This window comes from Nanorana parkeri, unplaced genomic scaffold, assembly GCF_000935625.1.
Source record: "Nanorana parkeri isolate BGI_ZX_2015 unplaced genomic scaffold, ASM93562v1 scaffold181, whole genome shotgun sequence".
Lineage (NCBI taxonomy): Eukaryota > Metazoa > Chordata > Amphibia > Anura > Dicroglossidae > Nanorana > Nanorana parkeri.
This window is the reverse complement of record NW_017306449.1, coordinates 1808980-1829038: the sequence shown is the minus strand read 5'-3', so window position 1 is coordinate 1829038 and position 20059 is coordinate 1808980. Positions and strand designations below refer to the sequence as shown.

The 20059-nt window shown below is 38.1% G+C and overlaps 1 protein-coding gene and 1 long non-coding RNA gene across 3 annotated transcripts in view; one reads left to right on the top strand and one right to left on the bottom strand.

Annotated features, from left to right (window-relative positions):
* Positions 1-241: 241 nt before the first annotated feature.
* On the top strand, positions 242-14884 carry LOC108785867. Its single transcript, XR_001941156.1, has 3 exons — positions 242-535; positions 11578-11585; positions 14873-14884. It is a non-coding gene; the product is annotated as an uncharacterized LOC108785867 (long non-coding RNA).
* The window catches only part of SLC13A5 (solute carrier family 13 member 5), a 51494-nt gene continuing 38231 nt past the window's right edge, over positions 6797-20059 (bottom strand). Inside the window, exons 5-12 of one of the 2 annotated variants that reach the window (XM_018555033.1) lie at positions 19203-19374; positions 18206-18328; positions 15498-15713; positions 13497-13621; positions 10884-10999; positions 8978-9139; positions 7858-7995; positions 6797-7010 (exon numbers count right to left, since the gene is read on the bottom strand). In XM_018555033.1, the coding sequence (XP_018410535.1) occupies positions 6882-7010; positions 7858-7995; positions 8978-9139; positions 10884-10999; positions 13497-13621; positions 15498-15713; positions 18206-18328; positions 19203-19374 (1181 nt within the window). In that variant the 3' untranslated portion in view covers positions 6797-6881. The remainder of the gene's footprint in view (positions 7011-7857; positions 7996-8977; positions 9140-10883; positions 11000-13496; positions 13622-15497; positions 15714-18205; positions 18329-19202; positions 19375-20059) is intronic. The other variant, XM_018555034.1, reaches the window with a different exon arrangement.

Genomic DNA, 20059 nt, shown 5'->3' with positions numbered 1-20059 from the left:
TGAGGATTCTAAATTCATTAATAAATTGTAGGCTGCCCACCTCTGACCATCAGCGTTATGGGGGTGGCCAACTTCCCTTGATGGGAAGTCTATCAAAGTTTTTCTATCGGACCGTTTGAATTTTTTGATTACACCCCTAACATATGTTTTTCAGAATAAGCCATGGGCCTATTTTACCCCATGACATCTACTTCTGAATGCTGTGTGTAATGCTTTGTTTACTGCTGAATGTGTGTTCTTTCATTGTTCAGTCTGCATCACGTAAAGTAGGAATACACAGCACCAAGTTTTATCCACAAATTAATTTATTTCCTAGATTTCAAACATCCATCAAAACAACCTGTTATTCTACGAGGAGATGTTTATTAATTACAGGAATCTTTCCACAAGACCGATGAGTGGCTATTTACATAATTTTCGAGTGACGCATTAACACTTCATTAGTTAGAATTTCCAACACAAACCACAGTTCATGGAAAATTGACCCACCCAGGGAGGTACTTGTACCATGTAAGTGTCCTGGGATAACAGCACTGTTCCCAAGCACCAAGTGACCACTAGTATTTTTTTGTCTTGTCTCTGAGCTGTACCCTGGACCTTATCTATCAAAGATATCTGACAGGAAATTGTAATGCCCAAAGCAAGCAGCTGCATTTCTCCTTTTATTTTCTAACCTGCTTGAAAAATGATAGCTGGAATTCATGGGGCAATTGTTTGCAGAGAATAACCATCACCGTGCTTTTATATATGAGATTCAGTGATTTGCATAAGTACTAACCTCTGTTGAACTTTTCCACAATTTGTATTATTACAACCTTAAATTAAAACTGATCTAATTGGGGCTTTGGGTTGAGTTAAAGCCGAACTCCAGGCAAACAGTTAAATATGCAGATGAAATACATAGGGAGTTGTTTTACCTTCCAAAGGATTTTTACCTTCTAAAGGATTGTAGAAGACCCTGCTGCAGTTAGGGTAGCCATACACATCAAGACTTCTCTCATTTGGTCCCACAAGCTGAAGGAGAGAGATCACTCAATTCCTACCAGCTCATAGGTGCTCAGGTGTGAGTACTAATCCCACCACAAAATGTCAGGTTTTTTTTTGTTGCTTTGTAAAATAAAATATTTCACCTATGAATGATAAGTAGGTTGAGTGAATCAAATTGCAAACAAAATGTATATTCAGGTTGTAACACTACAAAATGTGGGAAGATTTATGCAAAGCGCTATACATTTTCATTCAGTGTTTACCAAAAAAATATCAAAATTTACCAATCACTTATACAAAAGAGAGTCAGATCTCATTGTTCCAGAACTGCTGATAGACATAATTTAGATCAGGGGTAGGCAAATACCAGCCCTCCAGCTGTAGTGCAACAAAAAATCCCATTCGGCATTGCAAGAATCTGACAGCCACAGGCATGGCTTCCAAAGGTAGATACATGATGGGATTGTACTTTCAGCACAGCTGGAGGGCCGGAGTTTGCATACCCCTGATTAAGATCTTTGCATTATCTGTGTGTGGCTAACATGAGTACATTACATTTTGTTACTGTTCAAGGTGACCTCCAATCAGTGTTAGTGTGAGATGATAAGAAATAAATTACAATATCTATGAACAGAATAAACTATAAACTTCCACTCACTTAATAACATAATTTGCATAATATGCATGAATATAATAGTACATTGTTGTATTTAAATACATTACATGCGGATGGAATTACAACCTCTTTGTGTTTCCTAATCACAGTATAAGGAATGCTGGTCAAACAGTACCCAACAATCCAAAGTGCAGTAATATTATTTAGACAACATGTTTATTATAGGGAAACTGTAAACCTTATTTAAATGTCAGGGTGACGATAGCTCATCCCTATGGCTCAGTAGCAGTTATATTTAATGTGTTAATAATGTAGTCTGATTTTTTAGTACTGCAAGATATTTGAAGACTCGATGACTGGCCACCAAACTTGTAGGTTATGCCAAGCATGTGACATGCAGTGCATATCTACATCTCCTCTCACCATATCCTAGCCTTGGTGTATACTGAGGTCAGTCTCTCAACATAAACCAAGCATAGAGATGCTGATGGGAGACATAACATGTGCATCAACTATTATCATTTCCATAATAAAAGAAAAATGCAAGTGAGTTGGCAAGATAAGTTCATAACTCCTACCAGTAGCTTCCTTACACAAGCTGCCTGTGTTTTCTCCTGGTAAGTTAATCCTTGACGGTATATTGTTCATGAAATGTACAGTACTTAAAGTCACCCTTTCCTTTGCCAATGCAGGACAAAGTAAAAGTTTAATTTAGCTCCTCCTTCCCGTAGCAGTATTCACTTGCCTTTCTTTAGCTCTCTGTCACTCCATTAAACCGCTGGAAGTGAGGTGAAATACCCATCGCTTCATGGCATGGGTGAGATCACTTCAGGCCATGGGTAAGCATATGACTCATTCCCATTCTCTCATTTAACAGTGCTGGTGCCTCATGATTGGTCCAGTGCTGTCAGGTGAGGCACGGGAAGTAGTCAGTGGCTCTGTGTAAGCTCTAATTAGTCAGTTTGGAGCTTACACAGAACTTTCTTTCCAAAGTTGGCTTAACATGAGAGTGAAGAGAGGTGGGTATATGCTGCTAAGGAGGGGAGGAGCTATGTAAACCCTTTGCTCTGCACAGACAATGGAAACGACCACTTTAAACTTTACAGTAATGATAGACTTCTTTTCCTTCTTATCCTTGTTTTTTAAAAGGTATATGTCATCAAACAAAAATGCCTTTCGAAGAAGCTTGTGATTTTTATTGGTCCTTCTTGGCACCCAAGCTGCACTATAGTTCCTGTACCCGTGACTCACAGTGAAGCTGAACAGGTCCTCCACTGCACCAGAAAAAGTAATAATTGACCAGTGATTGGATAGATGCCTCCACTGGAGGCTTCTCTAACCTGTTATGATGACAGGTTCCCTTTAAGTGTCTAAATTATATCCTGCTGAAGATTGGATATAATCACTGTTATCTATCTAAACAGAAGACTATTTTTGCTTGTGCGCATGTTTGAGTAAAGTAAACTTATCACTAGGCCCAATTGCTGTTCACCACCTGAGCATCCCTATTGGTCTATTATGTCACTCCCATCACAATAAAAAATAGGGATTAGGTGGCCAGAAGGGCAGGGCCAAGCTTGACTTTTAGGGCTTGTTGCACTAGCTACATGATAAAATGCAGCATTTAACCACAGCTAGCATCCACTAAGTGGCAGCGGTAAGCCGCGGTGCCTTGCGTTGTTTATTTTGCTAATTTTCTTTGGAGTATACAAAGTGTACACACTATTCATGTCTCTGCACGACATCACTTTACATTGCAATGCGATGTCCTCCGGTGGCATCCAAAGTGCTGTGGAAAAATGCAGTATGTCTGCATTTTACCGCAGGCCCACCACAAATTACACCTGCATTGTGGTGTGAACGGAACCCATAGATAACAATTGTTTCCTATGTGCCCTATCTATCGGTCACTGCCGTTGGTCCACTGGAAAAACACCAATCACCTCTGTATATGTGAGCAGGGCCTTACAGAAAACTTTATTATTTGCATACAGTTTAAGCTAGTTATACCTACGGATCATTTTTCTATGAAGTTAAAGTTTTCCTTTGCTTATTCTTATTTTTTATCATATACACAGTTTAAATTCCCTGACTGTGTGACAAGTTTATATTAGGAGTATATCTATCCCACTAAAAAGGAAAGAGCAAAAAATAACCTACTTAAATATAATTTAATAAGAGCAGCAGGAGTGATTTCTTAACAAACCAAACATGAGTCGCCCACTGGCTTCTTATACCTCCTAAGTACTCCATTAGCAATCTCTCAGCACATGAGTTCTCAGGTCTGCCAACTTGGTAGGATCATTGCAAGGGATTCTTGCTCTCTTGTGTACATTTTATGTTTTATATTACAGAGAATGCACCAGTAAGAGTGAGACTTCTGTTGCCTGTCCCACCCCTGTTGGATTTAATGAGCGGGGTGCAAGACTGGCACTACAGAATGGATATCTTTTCTCTAGACTCCTTGGGATATCTAATCTAGAGACCTTAGGAGAATCAAGAAGCCAGTGGGTGATCAAAAAGTGTCCACCATAACTGAAATATCAGTTTAGGTGAAATAGCTCTTTAACAATACAAAATGTGGATTTGAATCCACTAGAATGTCTGCTTTAGAGAGTTCTTTAGGCATAAAAATGTACATTATGAAGCAATAACAATAGAGATATAATTTAAATATATTGTTTCTTACAAAAAGTCTGTTGGTTGCAACCATCCCTTATATAAGTTAATTATATCAACAAGTCATTTACAGGAGATGTCATTTGGCACACAAATAACTACAAAATCAGTTGATCATACAATGATACAATTCATATAATCCTTATATTTACACGGTTTAACAAAGACAGCAAAGCCTTGTGTTCACAATGACTTCAAGTGTAATTCCACTTTCGCAGCCAAATTAGGATAACGCCTATTTTATATTTGTTATATGTTCCCATTCACGTAACATAAGCTAAAAAAGTAAATAAATAAAAAATGCTTCTTGCAGTTTGAATAGCTTTGACTTGGGTTAGGGTTTAAGGGTTCAAAATTAATTGTGTTTCTATTCCTTATAAACGTTCGGAGGGTCTGTGAGGGGTAACGTCCATTCAGAGGTGGCTGGACCATTGTATGTTAATGAAGCTCATTAGATAAACACAATCCTCAAATTTCAGTCCTAAGAATTTCCTTTAGGACAGACCACTGTGAAAGGGCTCATAAAAATCTGGATTCAGCCATTTTGCCTCCTTTAACAAAACATCTAATGTAAGTATTTATTTTAAGCGTTATTTTTCAGTATGCTGTGTGAATAGGAACACATAATGAACATAAAGAGGGATTTTCCTAAAATCGACTGCAAAAGTGAAATTACACTTTAAGCCCTTTCAGCGTACCCCCTCCATGTCCTTCCCTGTATTACCTTGTACATAGTTAGTCAGGTTGAATAAAGACACAAGTCCATCGAGTTCAACCTGTAGAGTACAAGCACTATATTGGTTTATCATTCCCTGCCATTCGAACAGTATAATACTGCATGGAGGGAAGCAAAAACTGATTGCAAACATTCCTCCATCTCTGAAAATAAAGCTAACAAGTTTTACCTCTGCAAAGAAAAAATCAAGATAAATATTAACAAAAAAAAGTGCTATTCTAATAAAGCAGATTCCTAGACCTTCAGTTTCCTTTTGTTTGATGAAATTTGTGTCTTTGGGACAGGAAGTAAAGAAAAATAACCCAAGTAGGACTCTCAAAGCAGGAAAAAAAACAGCTAGTTTTTTTTTAACAATTTGCTTGTCTAACCAAACCTAAAAAAAGGTTTTAGCTTTACTGTAAATTCCAAAGCCCAGCCAAAGGCTGTGTTAGCCCTCAATCGCACTATAGCATTTTGTAGCCCCCCCAGAAAACATTAATTTCTATGGCCATGTTCACATTTGAGCTTTTTGTAGCTTGAAGCAAAACGACTGTCGCTTTGTAGTACATGAGCTTCTTTTTGGCAGATTCTGCGCTTCTTGACCCAATAGACTGCAATGGAAATATCAGACTGGACACATCTGCATATCTCCTGCAGACCCAAATTTGCTGCAGTAGTAAGTTATTGAAAAATCCCTCTTTTTGGGTGAGTAGAAAGTGACCAAGCTTTTTCTGCACCACTTTCAGCAAAAAAAAAAAAACACAAAGAGGAAAATAATGGATTGCATTTGGACAGGGATGGCATATAAAAAAAGAAATGTATGATGTAATATTTGTTAAAAACTGAATTTAATCTGTTTACAAATTAAAGTGACCCTGTCACTAAAGGGTTAAAGCGAAACTAAACCCGCCCGGTAAAAAAAAGATGCTGTGTTCTTACCTTTCCAGTAGCCCATGTCTTTAAAGCCAAGTTGTATCTGACACTTCTGGGGGTGTGCACACTTGCTCCTCCCGCTGTTCACGGTGGTTCCTCCCACTGTCCTGTACAATACATACGAGCCAGCAGAAGGAACCACAGTGCACAGTTGCAAGGAGGGAGAGCAGGTATCCAATGCATCCAGAAGTGTTGAATACCTGCAGAAGAAGGTCTGCAACATGGTGCATTTGAAGACATGGACTGCCGGAAATGTAAGTATACAGCATTTTCTTTTACAGCCTTGGCTTCGTAGTGACAGTCACTTTAATAAACTCCATAAGGAAAATGGATTTTACTGTGGTAATAATAATGTGACAAACAATCAAACAGCACTAGGTTTTTATAAATAGCCCATAGGGGTAAAACAAACTAAAAAGTTGGAAATATTGCAAAATGTCTATATCACATCTTTATAAACAGACTCCAAGAAACCAATCTTGTTTGCATTTATTATTACCTGTTCAATCCCACCAAATTAAACCAGCTGTAAGACATTATGTCCCACTAATAAAGTTTAAACTAGCTTGTTTTTTTTTAACACAGTGTAGCTTTCTGACCACCTGACAACATGAAAAAGAACATTTACTGAGTAACCACCACCCACAAGTACAATATATTTACAAAGAGAATGTAATGAAGAGGACTTTTTAGTTATTTGCACAACTGATGATGTTGAAATCCAAGTTCATGTAACGTTCAAAAATAGTTCTTGTATTATTGCATCTTCTTCTGTTGTATAATAATCTCAGATATTTTGTTTCTTTGTTCTGTGCTTTGCAAAAAGGAAGAAACCATTTAGAAGTCTGTTTCATTAAGTAATCCCTTTGACAAACCAGGCTCCATATTAGCTTTTGTGTTCATGAGTTAAGTGTTTATGGCACAGGTATTTTGGCACACATTTTCTTTATATCAGTTTCCATCTGTAGTATTGGCCCATGCTGGAAATGTGTCCAGGTCGAACATGACGCGGCCCCAGCTGTTAATAGCTACCGTCGTACATAATACACCGATGACATTCATCATCATACCTGTTTTCACCTAGGAATAAATAATAAGTTACCTTAACATGATTGTTGTTGAACAATGAAATGCCACAAACTGAATGTAGTCCCCGTCTAGTGGAAGTCCAATGGCAATGCACAGCACCATTTTTTTTTAACAACCTGTGTTTTGTAAAAGTTGATTAGCGTAAACCTTCAAGTGAACCTGTGCTATGTCCAGGCCAGGTTCACTTTTAATAATGGCCCTTGCAGCAGTTTATAATTACTGTCCTTTCACTCTCCCATAGAAAATAAAATATCAGGGTAGGGAAGGGCAGGTAACTCACTTCCCTTTCTGCCATGTGACAGCACTGGTGCTTGGTGACCTATGGGAGTGGAGAGTGAGAGTCAAAACACAACCTCTGTCGGATAACTGTCCTTGACTTCCAATCCAAAAAACATGAGTTGAAGTGAGCAAAATCTCCCCAAAATGAGGTAAAATTCAACCTTCAACGGCTGCTACTAGAACAGACACCAATTTCAAGATATCCAATATACTCCTGTACCGGAGACAACCATAACATTTCAGATCTTTGCTTACCCTCTGTCTTGGGAACAATGATCACATTTTAATATATCCAATCTACTCCTGTACCGGAGACAACCATAACATTTCAGATCTTTCCTTACCCTCTGTCTTGGGAACAATGATCACAAAAGCAAATAGTGAAGATGGATCTTCTCCAATGGGAACACAGACAACAATAAAAATGTGACAGAAGCTCTAAACCCCCCTCCCCTTTTTTTTTTTAGACAGAGTGGTAATAACTATTTAATTTTTAGGCCACTTGCATACTTATATGTATAAATTGTGATTAAATATTTTAAACGATAAAGAAACTTACCATATCAGAAACATGGAGATGACCATAAGAGAAGACAATGGCATTAGGGGGTGTAGCCACAGGTAACATGAAGGCAAAGGAGGTGCTCAGCGTACAAGGAATCATTATGTACAGTGGATTAACCAAAATGGATTTGGCCTAGGATACAGAAAGATAAACAGATGAATATATCAGTGACCTGCAGTATTTTTACCTATATTGGACCCAGAAGGTTAATCCAACCTACAGGAAGTCTTACCAAACTCAGATCATTAAAATAGCACAATCTCTGAATAGCCTAACACATGGGCGGTTTACCACGTAATCCTCCAAGTCAAATTTATTTCTTTTTGCACCAACTAGAAGTTTTAAAGAGTATATATCCAGCAAACTAAATCATTTAAACAATATACTACAACTACATACTGGATCTCCCATTGTATTCTTTTCCTTCTAATATGGATATCCAAAGAACTGAAAAGGTTGTTAAAACTGTTATTGTAGCACATATATTTAGTAATGCTTTTTTAGATTGAAAAAAATGCTCCTATGTATTCCCTATTATTACTACAAATACTACTTGTAAGAAATGGTTTGACCCTCATTCTGCTGTCATTTAGATATAATGGTGCCATAACAGAACAGCTGTAGAGTATCATGATACCACCAAAGAACCAGTTTATCTGAACCGCCAATGTCAGTCCTTATAAACAGATTTTACTTTCAAGGACTGGCATGGCAAAATGTAAAACTTGGATTCTAAATTAGGTGAGGCTTGAATATCGAAGACCCATCTGTTTTAGTACACCGAGACCCTAAAAGCCTAGGGCCAGTACTTATTTATTCTACAACAGTAAAACAATACATATGCTCACTGTTCATGAAAGAATTGTTTCTACCACCATCACATTACTAATTTGCAATGACTGCAAAGATTTTGCAATACACCATTGCATAAAATCCAATTCAAAATGGAAACACTGCCTACGAGTTCCTGCAATATTGTTTTACAAACCCATGTTACAAGCATATGACAGTGTGTACAGTGACTCTTATGTATGATCCAGCCAAGCCCTTATCATTCGCAATGAATCATGTGAATGATAAAGGCTTCTTGGGGTTTAATATACCTATTACCTACCATGGATGCCAGGATGGGAAGGAACAGAGTTGCTGTAGCAACATTACTGGCACATTCAGTAAAGACAGCGATCATTAATGACAGAATGATGGCGATGGCCCAAGCTGGAATGCTGTGAAGAAATGTCATCTGATGACCAAGCCATGTAGAAAGACCAGATGCCTGTGGGAGAGAGGAACCAGAAGCAAACATGGTAGTGACTATTTTATTTTTGCGATAAAAATTGCAGTACAAAGACTTGTGCAAAATGCATTCACCCATAGCAACCAATCACATTTCACTGTAGTCATGCCAATTGAACATAATTTATGACTAGATGCCATGGCTGCTGAACTTCAAACGGTTCTGGTCTTTATCTTACTAATAAAGGTAACTAAATATTAACTAAAAAAATAACAAACATTTGTTGTTCACAGAATCCTAGTTGTTCCTGCCGGCAATATTACTTTCATGCACAAGGAGCACACATTCAAGAATCAGCAGCTATAAGCAGAACAAGCTAGTAATGGAGTTGTTAGGTAATACATTATTGTACCTCTTGGTTTGTAAGAGAAAAAAATTGTCTAACTTATGAACAAAAACTTTCCATGTAATCTAAATATGGACAATTGATTCAGAATGAAAACGACTCCATCAGGTGGATCACCTTCCTAAATAGATGCCATTCATGAAGCCATGCCAGTTCTCACTTACCATGACATTGAGAAATTTGAAGAAGATTGGACAGAAAGGGATTGTGTAGGTGGACCACACTGTGAATTGTCCTAAACAGCTGTCCACTTTTAATTTGCACCAGGAGACTACTTTAAAGCTAGAGATTTCTCATCCAACCTGCACTATTCATGGCAATGGATTGCATCACAATGCACAGAGCATTCACATCTGTGCATTGTGGCTGCAAGTGTATTTTCTCTTACTGTATTTGTTTATTGGGATGCCATTCAGAGTGAGTTGCAATGCACATACTGTGCACTGCAGTAATGTGTTAAAATGTAGGTAGCCTGTTACCGCAATGAACAGATATGAATCCAGCCTAAAGGATAAAAACAATTAGGACAGGGTAAGGCAATAGGTGGAAAACTAGAAGGCACCAAACAAGCCAGGCACAACAACACTAGACAAATAAACACTAGAGGGTTGAGAAATAGTGGAATGAAAGGACAGGTAAGGTACAATAAGTCAGTAAAGACAGGTGATAAGTAAGGATGCTTCCCTGTCCAAGAAAACTGATAGGTGCATAACCCTTATGGGAGATTGGCCATTGGTGAAAATGGTGCACTGTTACTATGTTGCGGGAAGTTCCAGGAAGTTAAATGTGTACATACTTGTTTCCTCCTTTAACTTCCCTCCTGTTCTGGAGATCTGGCAGGTATTTCACAGGTCAATTTACTCATCTGATACCTAACACCATGTCACATACGATGTTGCCAAATACACTAAAACGCAATTCATCATATTCAAAATGATTCTAAAAATTCAAGCTATAACTGTTCACTCGCCATAGAACCTTGTCTAGGAAATATTTTTTTCTTTTTATTATTTTGTTCTCTTGGCATGTATTCATAAAGTGGGACAGAATGTTCAGCCAAGTAAAAGCTTTCCTATGAAAGCTACAATTTTCTCTTGGTAACATTATAGATTTTCTCTCTGTTGAACTTTTTACATTTTAAAAGTTGATTTTTTTATCTGATTATGCAGATAAAGGCCCCATTAAAGGAGCAGGTCAGTTCTTATGCCCCAGACCAACAGGGAACCTTGGGGAGTCGCCAGAACACAGTTCCTCTTGGCATGAAATTGTACACACTATATTGAACAGAATATTGAAGAATAAAACAAATGAGAATGTGCAGAATACTTGGAAACTGTTTAAATGTTCACTCTGTGTCCTCAATAATAATATACTTACGTCACTGCCTTTTGCCAATGCAAAGCCTCCCCCGAGAAGAAGAACAATACTCCATGGCATCTTCTTATGAACAACCTTCCATGTGAGTAATGGTGCTGACATAAATGATTCTTCTTCTATACAAACAAGGACAGTAATCAAGTATTCAGATAATATTGTGGCAGTAAATCCCTAATGCCGCCATCTTGCACTAATAACAGCCATAGCCCATGTAATATTCTAGAGAACAAGCACACACTATCAGTTTAGTGTATCAAGTCAGCATACTACATGTGTGGATTGGTAAAGGTGGGAAGATGTCTCCCTGAGAATAAAACCAACCAACTGCGGTCACTCACTGAAGTAGTGAATACACATTTCATTGTTTTCCCTATTTATGACCTAATCAGGTTATATATACTCTCTGTGTCCATTTTTTCTTCTTATGTGACTGAATACCTGGTAAATGTGCTCAGCTATCAAAATGTTAGCTGTAGTGTGCATGTGGGTTGGTCATATGTCTTCACACAGACATGTTGGCAAAGGATTTGTAGTGCCAACTTATTGTTTTAATATATGTTTTTGCCAACATTTCTGTACTATAATGGCATAGGCTTTTTCGGTGCAACAGTTTTTCAGTGTAAAGGTAATGTAAGGTTTGGTTATTGGAAATGTAAGTTTTAGGGTTAATGGTTAAACGATTGTTTAGTAGTAGAAAACTAAGTAGCCCAGTAATATAGCACCACCCCCTCAATACTCATAATAAGATTGAAGACAGACCAAATGGGGTTTAAGAGGTGTTGCAAAAATCATAAATACATCATATGATTTTATTATAAATGATTGTTTCGGTTAAGTGGTTATTGTTCGCAAATTAACCTGATTAAGGCTGATTAGAGAAATGGTTACAGTTGGCTGGGGTTGAGATTAGATGTTAGGTTGAGGTTTGGAGTTTGGATTAGGGGTTAGGTTGAGGGTTGGAGTTTGATGTTTAGGGCTATTTTAGTTAGTTTTTAGTTAGTTAGTATTTTAGTTATTTTAGTTAGTTGTAGGTTTTTGGGTATGATTATCACTAAACAATATCATTACCTATAATATAAGTCTAAGTGATGAATACATATTAGCATTAAAAATGTACTCTTGCACAGTTTGGTGTGCCAAAGATGTTTAAACCTATGCTTCCATGCCAAGAGCAATCATGCTAGGTTTTAGAAGCCAAAAAACAATGTGCTATATTTGCGATGCTCACCAGTAGGCCACACAATTAAATTAACCAGTTTAAGCAGTCATGAAAAAATATTGAAAAAAAAATGTTTGAAAATAGAATAAAACTTGCAGCCACCATAATGTCTATCAATCATTTTGAGAATTGCCAGTTCTTAGATTTTTTTTTTAGGATAAACAAAGATTTACCCATATATAATCAGATTAACATCAGTTAACACCAGTTTTGATTTTGCATAACAAAATTGAATAATCAGAAAAATGTTTATCATACTGGCACATTATTTTAATATTCTAATTAAAGTCTTTGTTAAGCCAAAACGTGTTTCTTTGGATTAGAACGTAAAATATAGAATGCATTGGATAGAATGTAGAAGGATTGAAACCTATACCAACTTTTATTGGTGTCTGTATTTCTGCAGGAGAGATTAAACCTCTTTACTGGTCCTGGTTACAATCCCAAATTTCAAAGAAACAGGAGATGAAAGGTAACCTGACCTGTTCTGTTGAAAACTAAGAATGGATTTCTCCTCACTATGTACTTAGGCCCCTTTCACACTGTTGATCAGAAGAGAATCCATGCAAGGATCCCCTGCTGATTGGAATGGTACGGATTGGACGTCACTGCTGTGACATTTGTGTCCATCCAAATGAAATGACCGGACCCCATGCCAGTCTTTGGGGAATCAGATGTAAACAGACTTGTGTCCATTTACATCAGATTACCCTAATCCGGGGCAATCAGGTCCGGCGAAAGACCTGTCCTTTTAGATCTGGCTGCCCACAGATTTACATCGGGCATACGATCAGGCCCACCTGAAAAGCTGACAGGCGGACCTGTTCAGACCAGCCATCTGAAAGGGGCCTTAGTGATGTAAAATCTCCCTGATGGGACACAGACAGACACACATACACACACACACACACACACACTGACAGGGTCGTAACCATTCGTTACTCTATCCAAATGTGTAGTTAAGATAAATCATAAGTAGAAGTCCCTGTTTTTGGTGTCTGCAAAATTACATATATTCCACTGGAAGAAGTTAATGTGACTAGACCATGTCATATAACAAGACAAATCAAGGACCTGTTTTGCTTTTTCTGCTAAATGTATGTACAAAATCTAGATTATACTTCACAAGACATCATTTGTTCCACAGCCTTAATATCCCCACAAAGGGACTAACACATTTTTGATACATGTCAAAAAGCTCAACTAAATGTGAATTGCCAGAAATGCTTGTCTGGTAGCAGTCTGGTTTTAGGTAACTTGCAGAAGAGCAGACTTTGAACCATCCACATAGATATTTACTCTATTTGCACCCATATTTTTTTATATGTTGTGGATTCAGTACAATAAAGGCATGTTGTGTGTTGGTTGTGCTTTATAGGTTTGGTATTTCTTACCTTCTTGGGGATCTTCCAGATCAAAACTGTCACTCTGTTTATGGCAGGTAAATTTAGGTCTTTTCGCTGGTAGAACAAAAAGAAGGACAGCTACAAATATAGCCACTGTGGCATCTGTTACATACCTGCAGATTAAAAAGACAGGTAACTGTTTACCATTGCAAGTAAAAATACATGTGGAATATCATAGGATTTATGACTGACACCCAAGCATTTCACAAGACTTCAGTCTACATTTTTTTTGGCCAAATTTAACAAATACGTTAAGGAAATCATGCCATAATATTACATAATGATACAAAAGCACTTTGAATACCTTGCATCCTAATCCTCATACCATCACCATTTACCAAAGAGAATAATAAATAGTCTCCACTTTTATCATACAGTATGCAGCATATAGTACACAGTATATATTAAATTATATAGCTTAGTATATATAAAGATATTACCAATACTGGAGCAAAAGAATCTGGAACAGTTGCCCATGGCAACCAATCAGCTTCTCTCTTCAGTTTGTTCAGTTAGGCTGGGTTCACACCTAGATGACATGGCGCATAAATCAAATTGCGCGTTTCTGTGAGCAGATTGTAGCTGATTATTGATAGTAAGCAAACACACGTAGAAACGCGCAAAAACTCAGCAAACACGCATTTTTAGGTGTTTCCTATTGAGTCTATGGGGCCAAGCGAGCTGTAATATGCCAAAAAAAAAGATCATGTACTTTTTCCAGTGACAGGCATTTTGCTTATTGTGACAAAACGTTCAGATGTGAACAGGGCCATAGAAATGATTGGATTTTTTGGGGGGCATATTTTTTTGAGTGTTTTTTAGGGCAGAAAATAAAAGGTGGAAGCTGATTGGTTGCCATGCACAGCTGTTTCAGATTTTGTCTGCTCCAGTTTTGATAAATTCCCCCCATTATTTTTTTAATTTTCTTTGTTACGTAGCTCTGCTCCCTTATACAGTGATATTGTGTTGATCATGCATTCTGACCTCTAATGTAATTTTTATGGCGTATTAGGGATGCATAATTTCTTAACACTGCCAAGTAAAATGCTCGGTTTGGATATTTTTGTCATGCTTACATCCAGATGTACATAAAGTCACACTATCGTCTTGCTCATCCAGGGAAAAGTGACAGGACAGAGTAACAGTGTCCTTGCAAAGTGGCCCCCTGACCCACTGACACTCACTTTGCAAGCACTTCCTCACCATTTCTTTCATGGCTGCAACCGGCACTAAAATTCTCAATGTCGTATGCGAGGGGTAGTGGGGTTTTTGCTCCCTCTGTCATGTGATAGTGCTCAGGCCGAGCAGTTGGCTGCAGGATCTGAGCACACATGGGAGGGGGGCACATGCTCCCCCATCCAGAGAAGCACCAGGTATTATTGCCAGCTGCAGCAGAGAATGGAATGGCAGTGGAGAACTGGCAAGGTATTAGTGAATCAAAGGACCTCTTGGCAAAGATGCCATCACTTTGCCTTGAATGGCCCAGAATGTTATGCATGTTAACACCTTACAAATATACAGTATATATACATTTACAAGTGATATTACAGCTTTCCAAGTAAACGTTTTATTTTTCCAGGTGTGACTTTGCTACTGTTTCATCTCAGAATATCAAGGATCTATTTTACTGCAGACGAGTTAGAAGGAACGTAGAGCAATTTCACTGGATATAATGCTATTACTGGAGGTGGTCTTGGCATGGTTGGAAGTTGGTAATGTTAGGAAAAGAACCGTCTAAACGTTTGGCTCCCAAAACAATAGCCCTGTGCTAGGTATATCCCTTTTACAAACAATGTTTTCTTGTTTACTAGTCCTACCTTGGCTTAGAATATTGTGACAGTTTGTAATTATGTTAATATGGGATGGTTATTGCGACTGTGCCTAATGGTAAATTCTAGATAGGGAGCAAGATGAGTCTTGGGTAAATTAGAAGAAAAAGCATAAAATACAATTCAAAACATTACTAAATAAAAATACAAAAAGACTTACTCTACATTGTCCTTATTGAAGAGTACGGTGGCCCAACCTCTAACAAAACCGGGATCTCTTGTAAACCAAAGGATGACCAGCACAGTGAACAGAAGAAGCACATTAAACTCCGCAAAGGAAATTGGCCCCAGCTTGCGGTATTCTTCTCGGATGACATTATAAGCCGCTCGTTCCTTCTCTGAACTTTTAGCTCCACAGCCCCATGACTTCTTTAAGCTTAATATGAGGAAAAGGTGAAGGGGTTACTCTTTAATGAAGCCATAAAGGTGATTTGATGAAGAATACATAAACTCCTTATCTTTACCTACTGTCACTTTGCTCAATTCCCTACAGTATCTGCATGACTAGTCCACCAAATATACCTGTAGGAAGGAGAAGAGAAGAAATAGAATAGGAAACTGAATAACAGAAAAGCAGCTGAGAAAAAGTGGCAACACAGAATATATAATTAATTATAGAAGAGGCAGGAAGTAAAATCATAATACACATTGGGGGCATTTATCAATACTGGAGCAGACAGTTTTTGTCTGCTCCAGTTTTGATAAAATTCCCCCCACAGTATATTAGGCAAAGTACAGCCAGAGAGGAAGGGCAGAGAAAAGCAAGTGAACAAAGCCTTGTGATTGTATACACAGAACAAGATTGTGTTATCCTACTCTATTCCCTGACTATTTCACTAAACTACCTTGACATCCATACTTATATATGAACATATACATGGCTTTTAATAAGAGTCATGAAACAATATGGCTGCTTTAACACTACCATTGCTTATACCATTTCACTTTTAAATGTGGCTAAAAAGATAATCTACATAAACGTCACATTCATAATCTAATTTTAACCATAAACAGCAAAAGTAATAACAAATCACCTTTTATAATAGAGAGGTCAATGGCTCAATCTACTAAGCTACAGCCTCATGATACAGCACCTTAGTTTAAAAAAAAGGGACAGTCATTTTCAGCTGAGCCCAATTAGACTTGAAAATTATAGTCACGTTGCTGAAATCAAGATCCATATCCTTGTGTTAAAGCTTTGTGAACTGAGCCTAAAGAGTAACATAACCATATAATGCAGCCAGGGCAAGCTCAATTTTGTGACCTGTCAATTTAAAGTCCAGTTTTCCCAAAACTTTAGGTTCACTTGATACACAAAGGAGGTCACCGATGCTTCCACAGTATCTAGACTTGTTGAGTCTTCCATTGTCCTTCTCTGCCCTCCCTATTCCAGGATAGTTGGGAGTTGCTGAAAGCTACCTGTTCAGTACCAAAGGTACTGTATTTAAAGATCATCCATACAAATGTGCAGTGATGTTATTAATAGTGTAGGTGGCCTTTAATTTGCAGCATACAAAGATGGAAGTCCTCATGTCGCAAATATGAGCAGAGGTTATTCATAACTACTGTACTAAGAAATGGCCTATTTCTTTCATACCTAATATAATGTAAGATTACATGCTCAAGCAAATGAGCTTGGCTATGGGACAGAATTACATGCACCATTGATACTGCTATACTATTGCACACATGCATGTAGCTGAATAACTCAGAGTAGGTATGCATCCCCCTCTCTCTCAAAACAGAGATTATGCTGTTTAGATCTTTCCTTGCAGGGCAAGTCAACAAGTGCAGAGTTAGTGCTGGGCTTTGTATTAGACAGCCCAAAATTTACTATGCACACTACAGTATGGAGGCATCCTGTATTCAGTTTTGACTTGTAAAATAAGAATTTCATACAAATATAGAAATAATGATATACAATATCAGATTATAAAGTTAAACAATTTAAAATTGAATCAATATAGAGCCAGACTGTTACATCCTGGCACTCCACACTTTACCTTTACAGGGTTAGTCCAACCAAATCTGAAAGTTTTGTGTTTTTGTTATCATCACCCACCAGCTATTTATCTCTGCAATGGACCTCAGCAGTGCCAAATATACATCACTTCGGCAATTCATGAGTCACCCATATGAAAGAGCTATTAATAGGGGTATTTTCTATCCCCTTGCTGGGTATTTCTTTACATTTGCTTTATAAAGAAGAAACCAAACATGGTGAGACTCCTGCTGCCATACCAGGACGAGTAAGACCCCAGAGATCCAATTGTCAGAAAAAGTCACAAGATATAAAAGAAACCAACACATGTTTTTGCTCCCCACACTGCAACTACAACTAAATTTGAATACATTTTATTGGGTAGTGAAAGTGCTAAAGTCTTTAGCCTTTAATATAATATTAAGGGATTTAACAGGTTCACTGATGGCAGCCTAGATATTTCGTCAGTGCTGGTCTCTCTTTTCTTTTTACATTTCTTTTCTTCCCTTTCCTTTCTTCCTCCCCTTTCCTTTCCTTTCCTCCGTTCCTTTCTGTTTCCTTTCCTTCCTTCCCTGTTTCCTTTCCTTCCTGCCTTCCCTTTCCTTCCTTCCCTCCCTTTCCTTCCTTCCCTTTCCTTTATTTTTTCCTTTCTTCCCTTTCCTTCCTGCCCTCCTTCCCTGACCCCAAGAACTTTGCAAAAGTAACATTCTTGACACTATTCTATGATCTTCCTATTTTCCTAATATCAGTCCAGGAAAAATGTCCTATAAATGTCTTCCCTGATTAACATATTTACTATTACTTACTCGATATCATTTTAGATCATTTTAAAGTAAATCAGATTTGGTTTACAAATTAACATTGTATTCATAAGAGACATAACTTACTTTATTCCCAAGAAGGACAACTGTAGCCACAACCAAGCTATGCACAACATCACAATCATGTTAGGGAAGGCAAAGCCAAACCAGGAGGCAAAATTCAAGATATCACCATTGTTGGGAAAAATCCTGGAATGCACAGGAAAAAAAGCACACAGGAATGGTCATGAAATGTTATAATATATAATATATGATAAATACCACTAAACCAACTTTGCAAGTAGAGAATGCTTGCTTTGCAAAGCGAATTTTGACACTTCTTAGTAAATTAAGTATATCTGAGGCGAAGCAATGTTGAATGTAATCATCCAATCATGCGTGAGCAAAAATCCTAGTTTTTAAAAACAGGCAAATAGGCTGCTCACTTTGCAAGGGAATTTGCACTTAGCTTAGTGAATGTGGTGAAAAACTTTGCAAAGAATACACACATACATGGAAAATGATAAAAAAAAGCAGTATTTGTGCTTGCATATGATTGGATGATGGAAGCTGATTGGATCATTCACTAAGCTAAGAAAAAATTCCCTTGCAAAGTGAATCTTTTGCCTTTAGTAAATCAACCCCCTGTGTCTTTTCTGCAATAAGGGATTCTTACCTGCCTGTTTGCAGTCTTCTTAATAATGTACACTGAGATATGTAAGCACAGTCCAGTGTCCACTTTCGGCTTCTGCTGGGACCAATGAACCCCCATACGAATATGTGGGAGTTACATCATCCTGGCACAGCCAATCAAGATGCCTGAACCTGAAAGAAGACCAAGCAAAGATGTCGGTGCCGGTGAGGGAGCTCACAGGCATTGCATCACTGTAGGGGAAGGAAGTATTTTGCTTTACAGAACAATTAATGATATCTGATAAAGGTGACTTCATAAAAAGAAAAAAGAGAGGACATATTGTGTGTAGTATACAAAATGAACGCAGAAAAGAGATCGGTTGCTACTGGAGACAGCTGTATTTTTTCTGCTCAGTATTTCACGCTGCAATAAACTGTTCAATGTACTTACGAGCTAAACTGTCCTTTCAGTACAAGGTTTGGCCCCGTTCCTGTTAATGTGGCCGTACCTCCAATACTGGCTGCATAGCAGACGCACAGCATCATGCCTTTGTTAATATGCTTCTTCTCCTTCTTCTCTTTAGCCTCTGTGGAGATTTCCTGTGTGTGGCCATTCGCCACTACTGAACAGAAGAATAGCAGAGAGAATACATAGTAAACAAATATGGAAGCCACTAAATTACTAGCATTTTGAAAGGATATCAATGGAAGCCTATGCATTTATTTTAGAACAGGTTTTCTTGAAAGGTTTACTCCAGATACAAATTAATGTATCTTTATAATCATTATCATATAACTGAAGGTTTTTTTTTATTCAAGCAGTTTAAGTACCTAAATTTGACCTGGTCATAGCCTATTGCAGTCCCTGTAAAGCAATGTACAGACTAGCAGACATCCCAACTCTCCCGGACATTCCGGGAGTCTCCCGCTATAAGATAGCGGCTCCCTGATGCCCACAAGAGAAACATTTTATCCTAGAAAGGTTTACTCTGCTCTATCTAGCAGAGTAGACCTTTCTAGGATCCCCTGCTATCTTCTGATTCCCCTGCTATCTGGGTTTTTTTTATTCTGACGGTGGCCTTCAGGTCCTCCTCTGCTGATTGACAGCAGCAGTGGGCGAGTACAATAGCCAGCCTGCTATTGCAACTTGAAATGGCCAATAGCAGCCTAGCTATTCATTTCCCTGCTATCTGTTTTTGGGGCCCACTGTCAAAATGCAAATAAAAACAACCCAGCAGATAGCAGGGGAAGCATTAGCTCCTCTACTATCTGGTGATTCCCCTGCTATCTACCCCCCCCCCCCCCCCC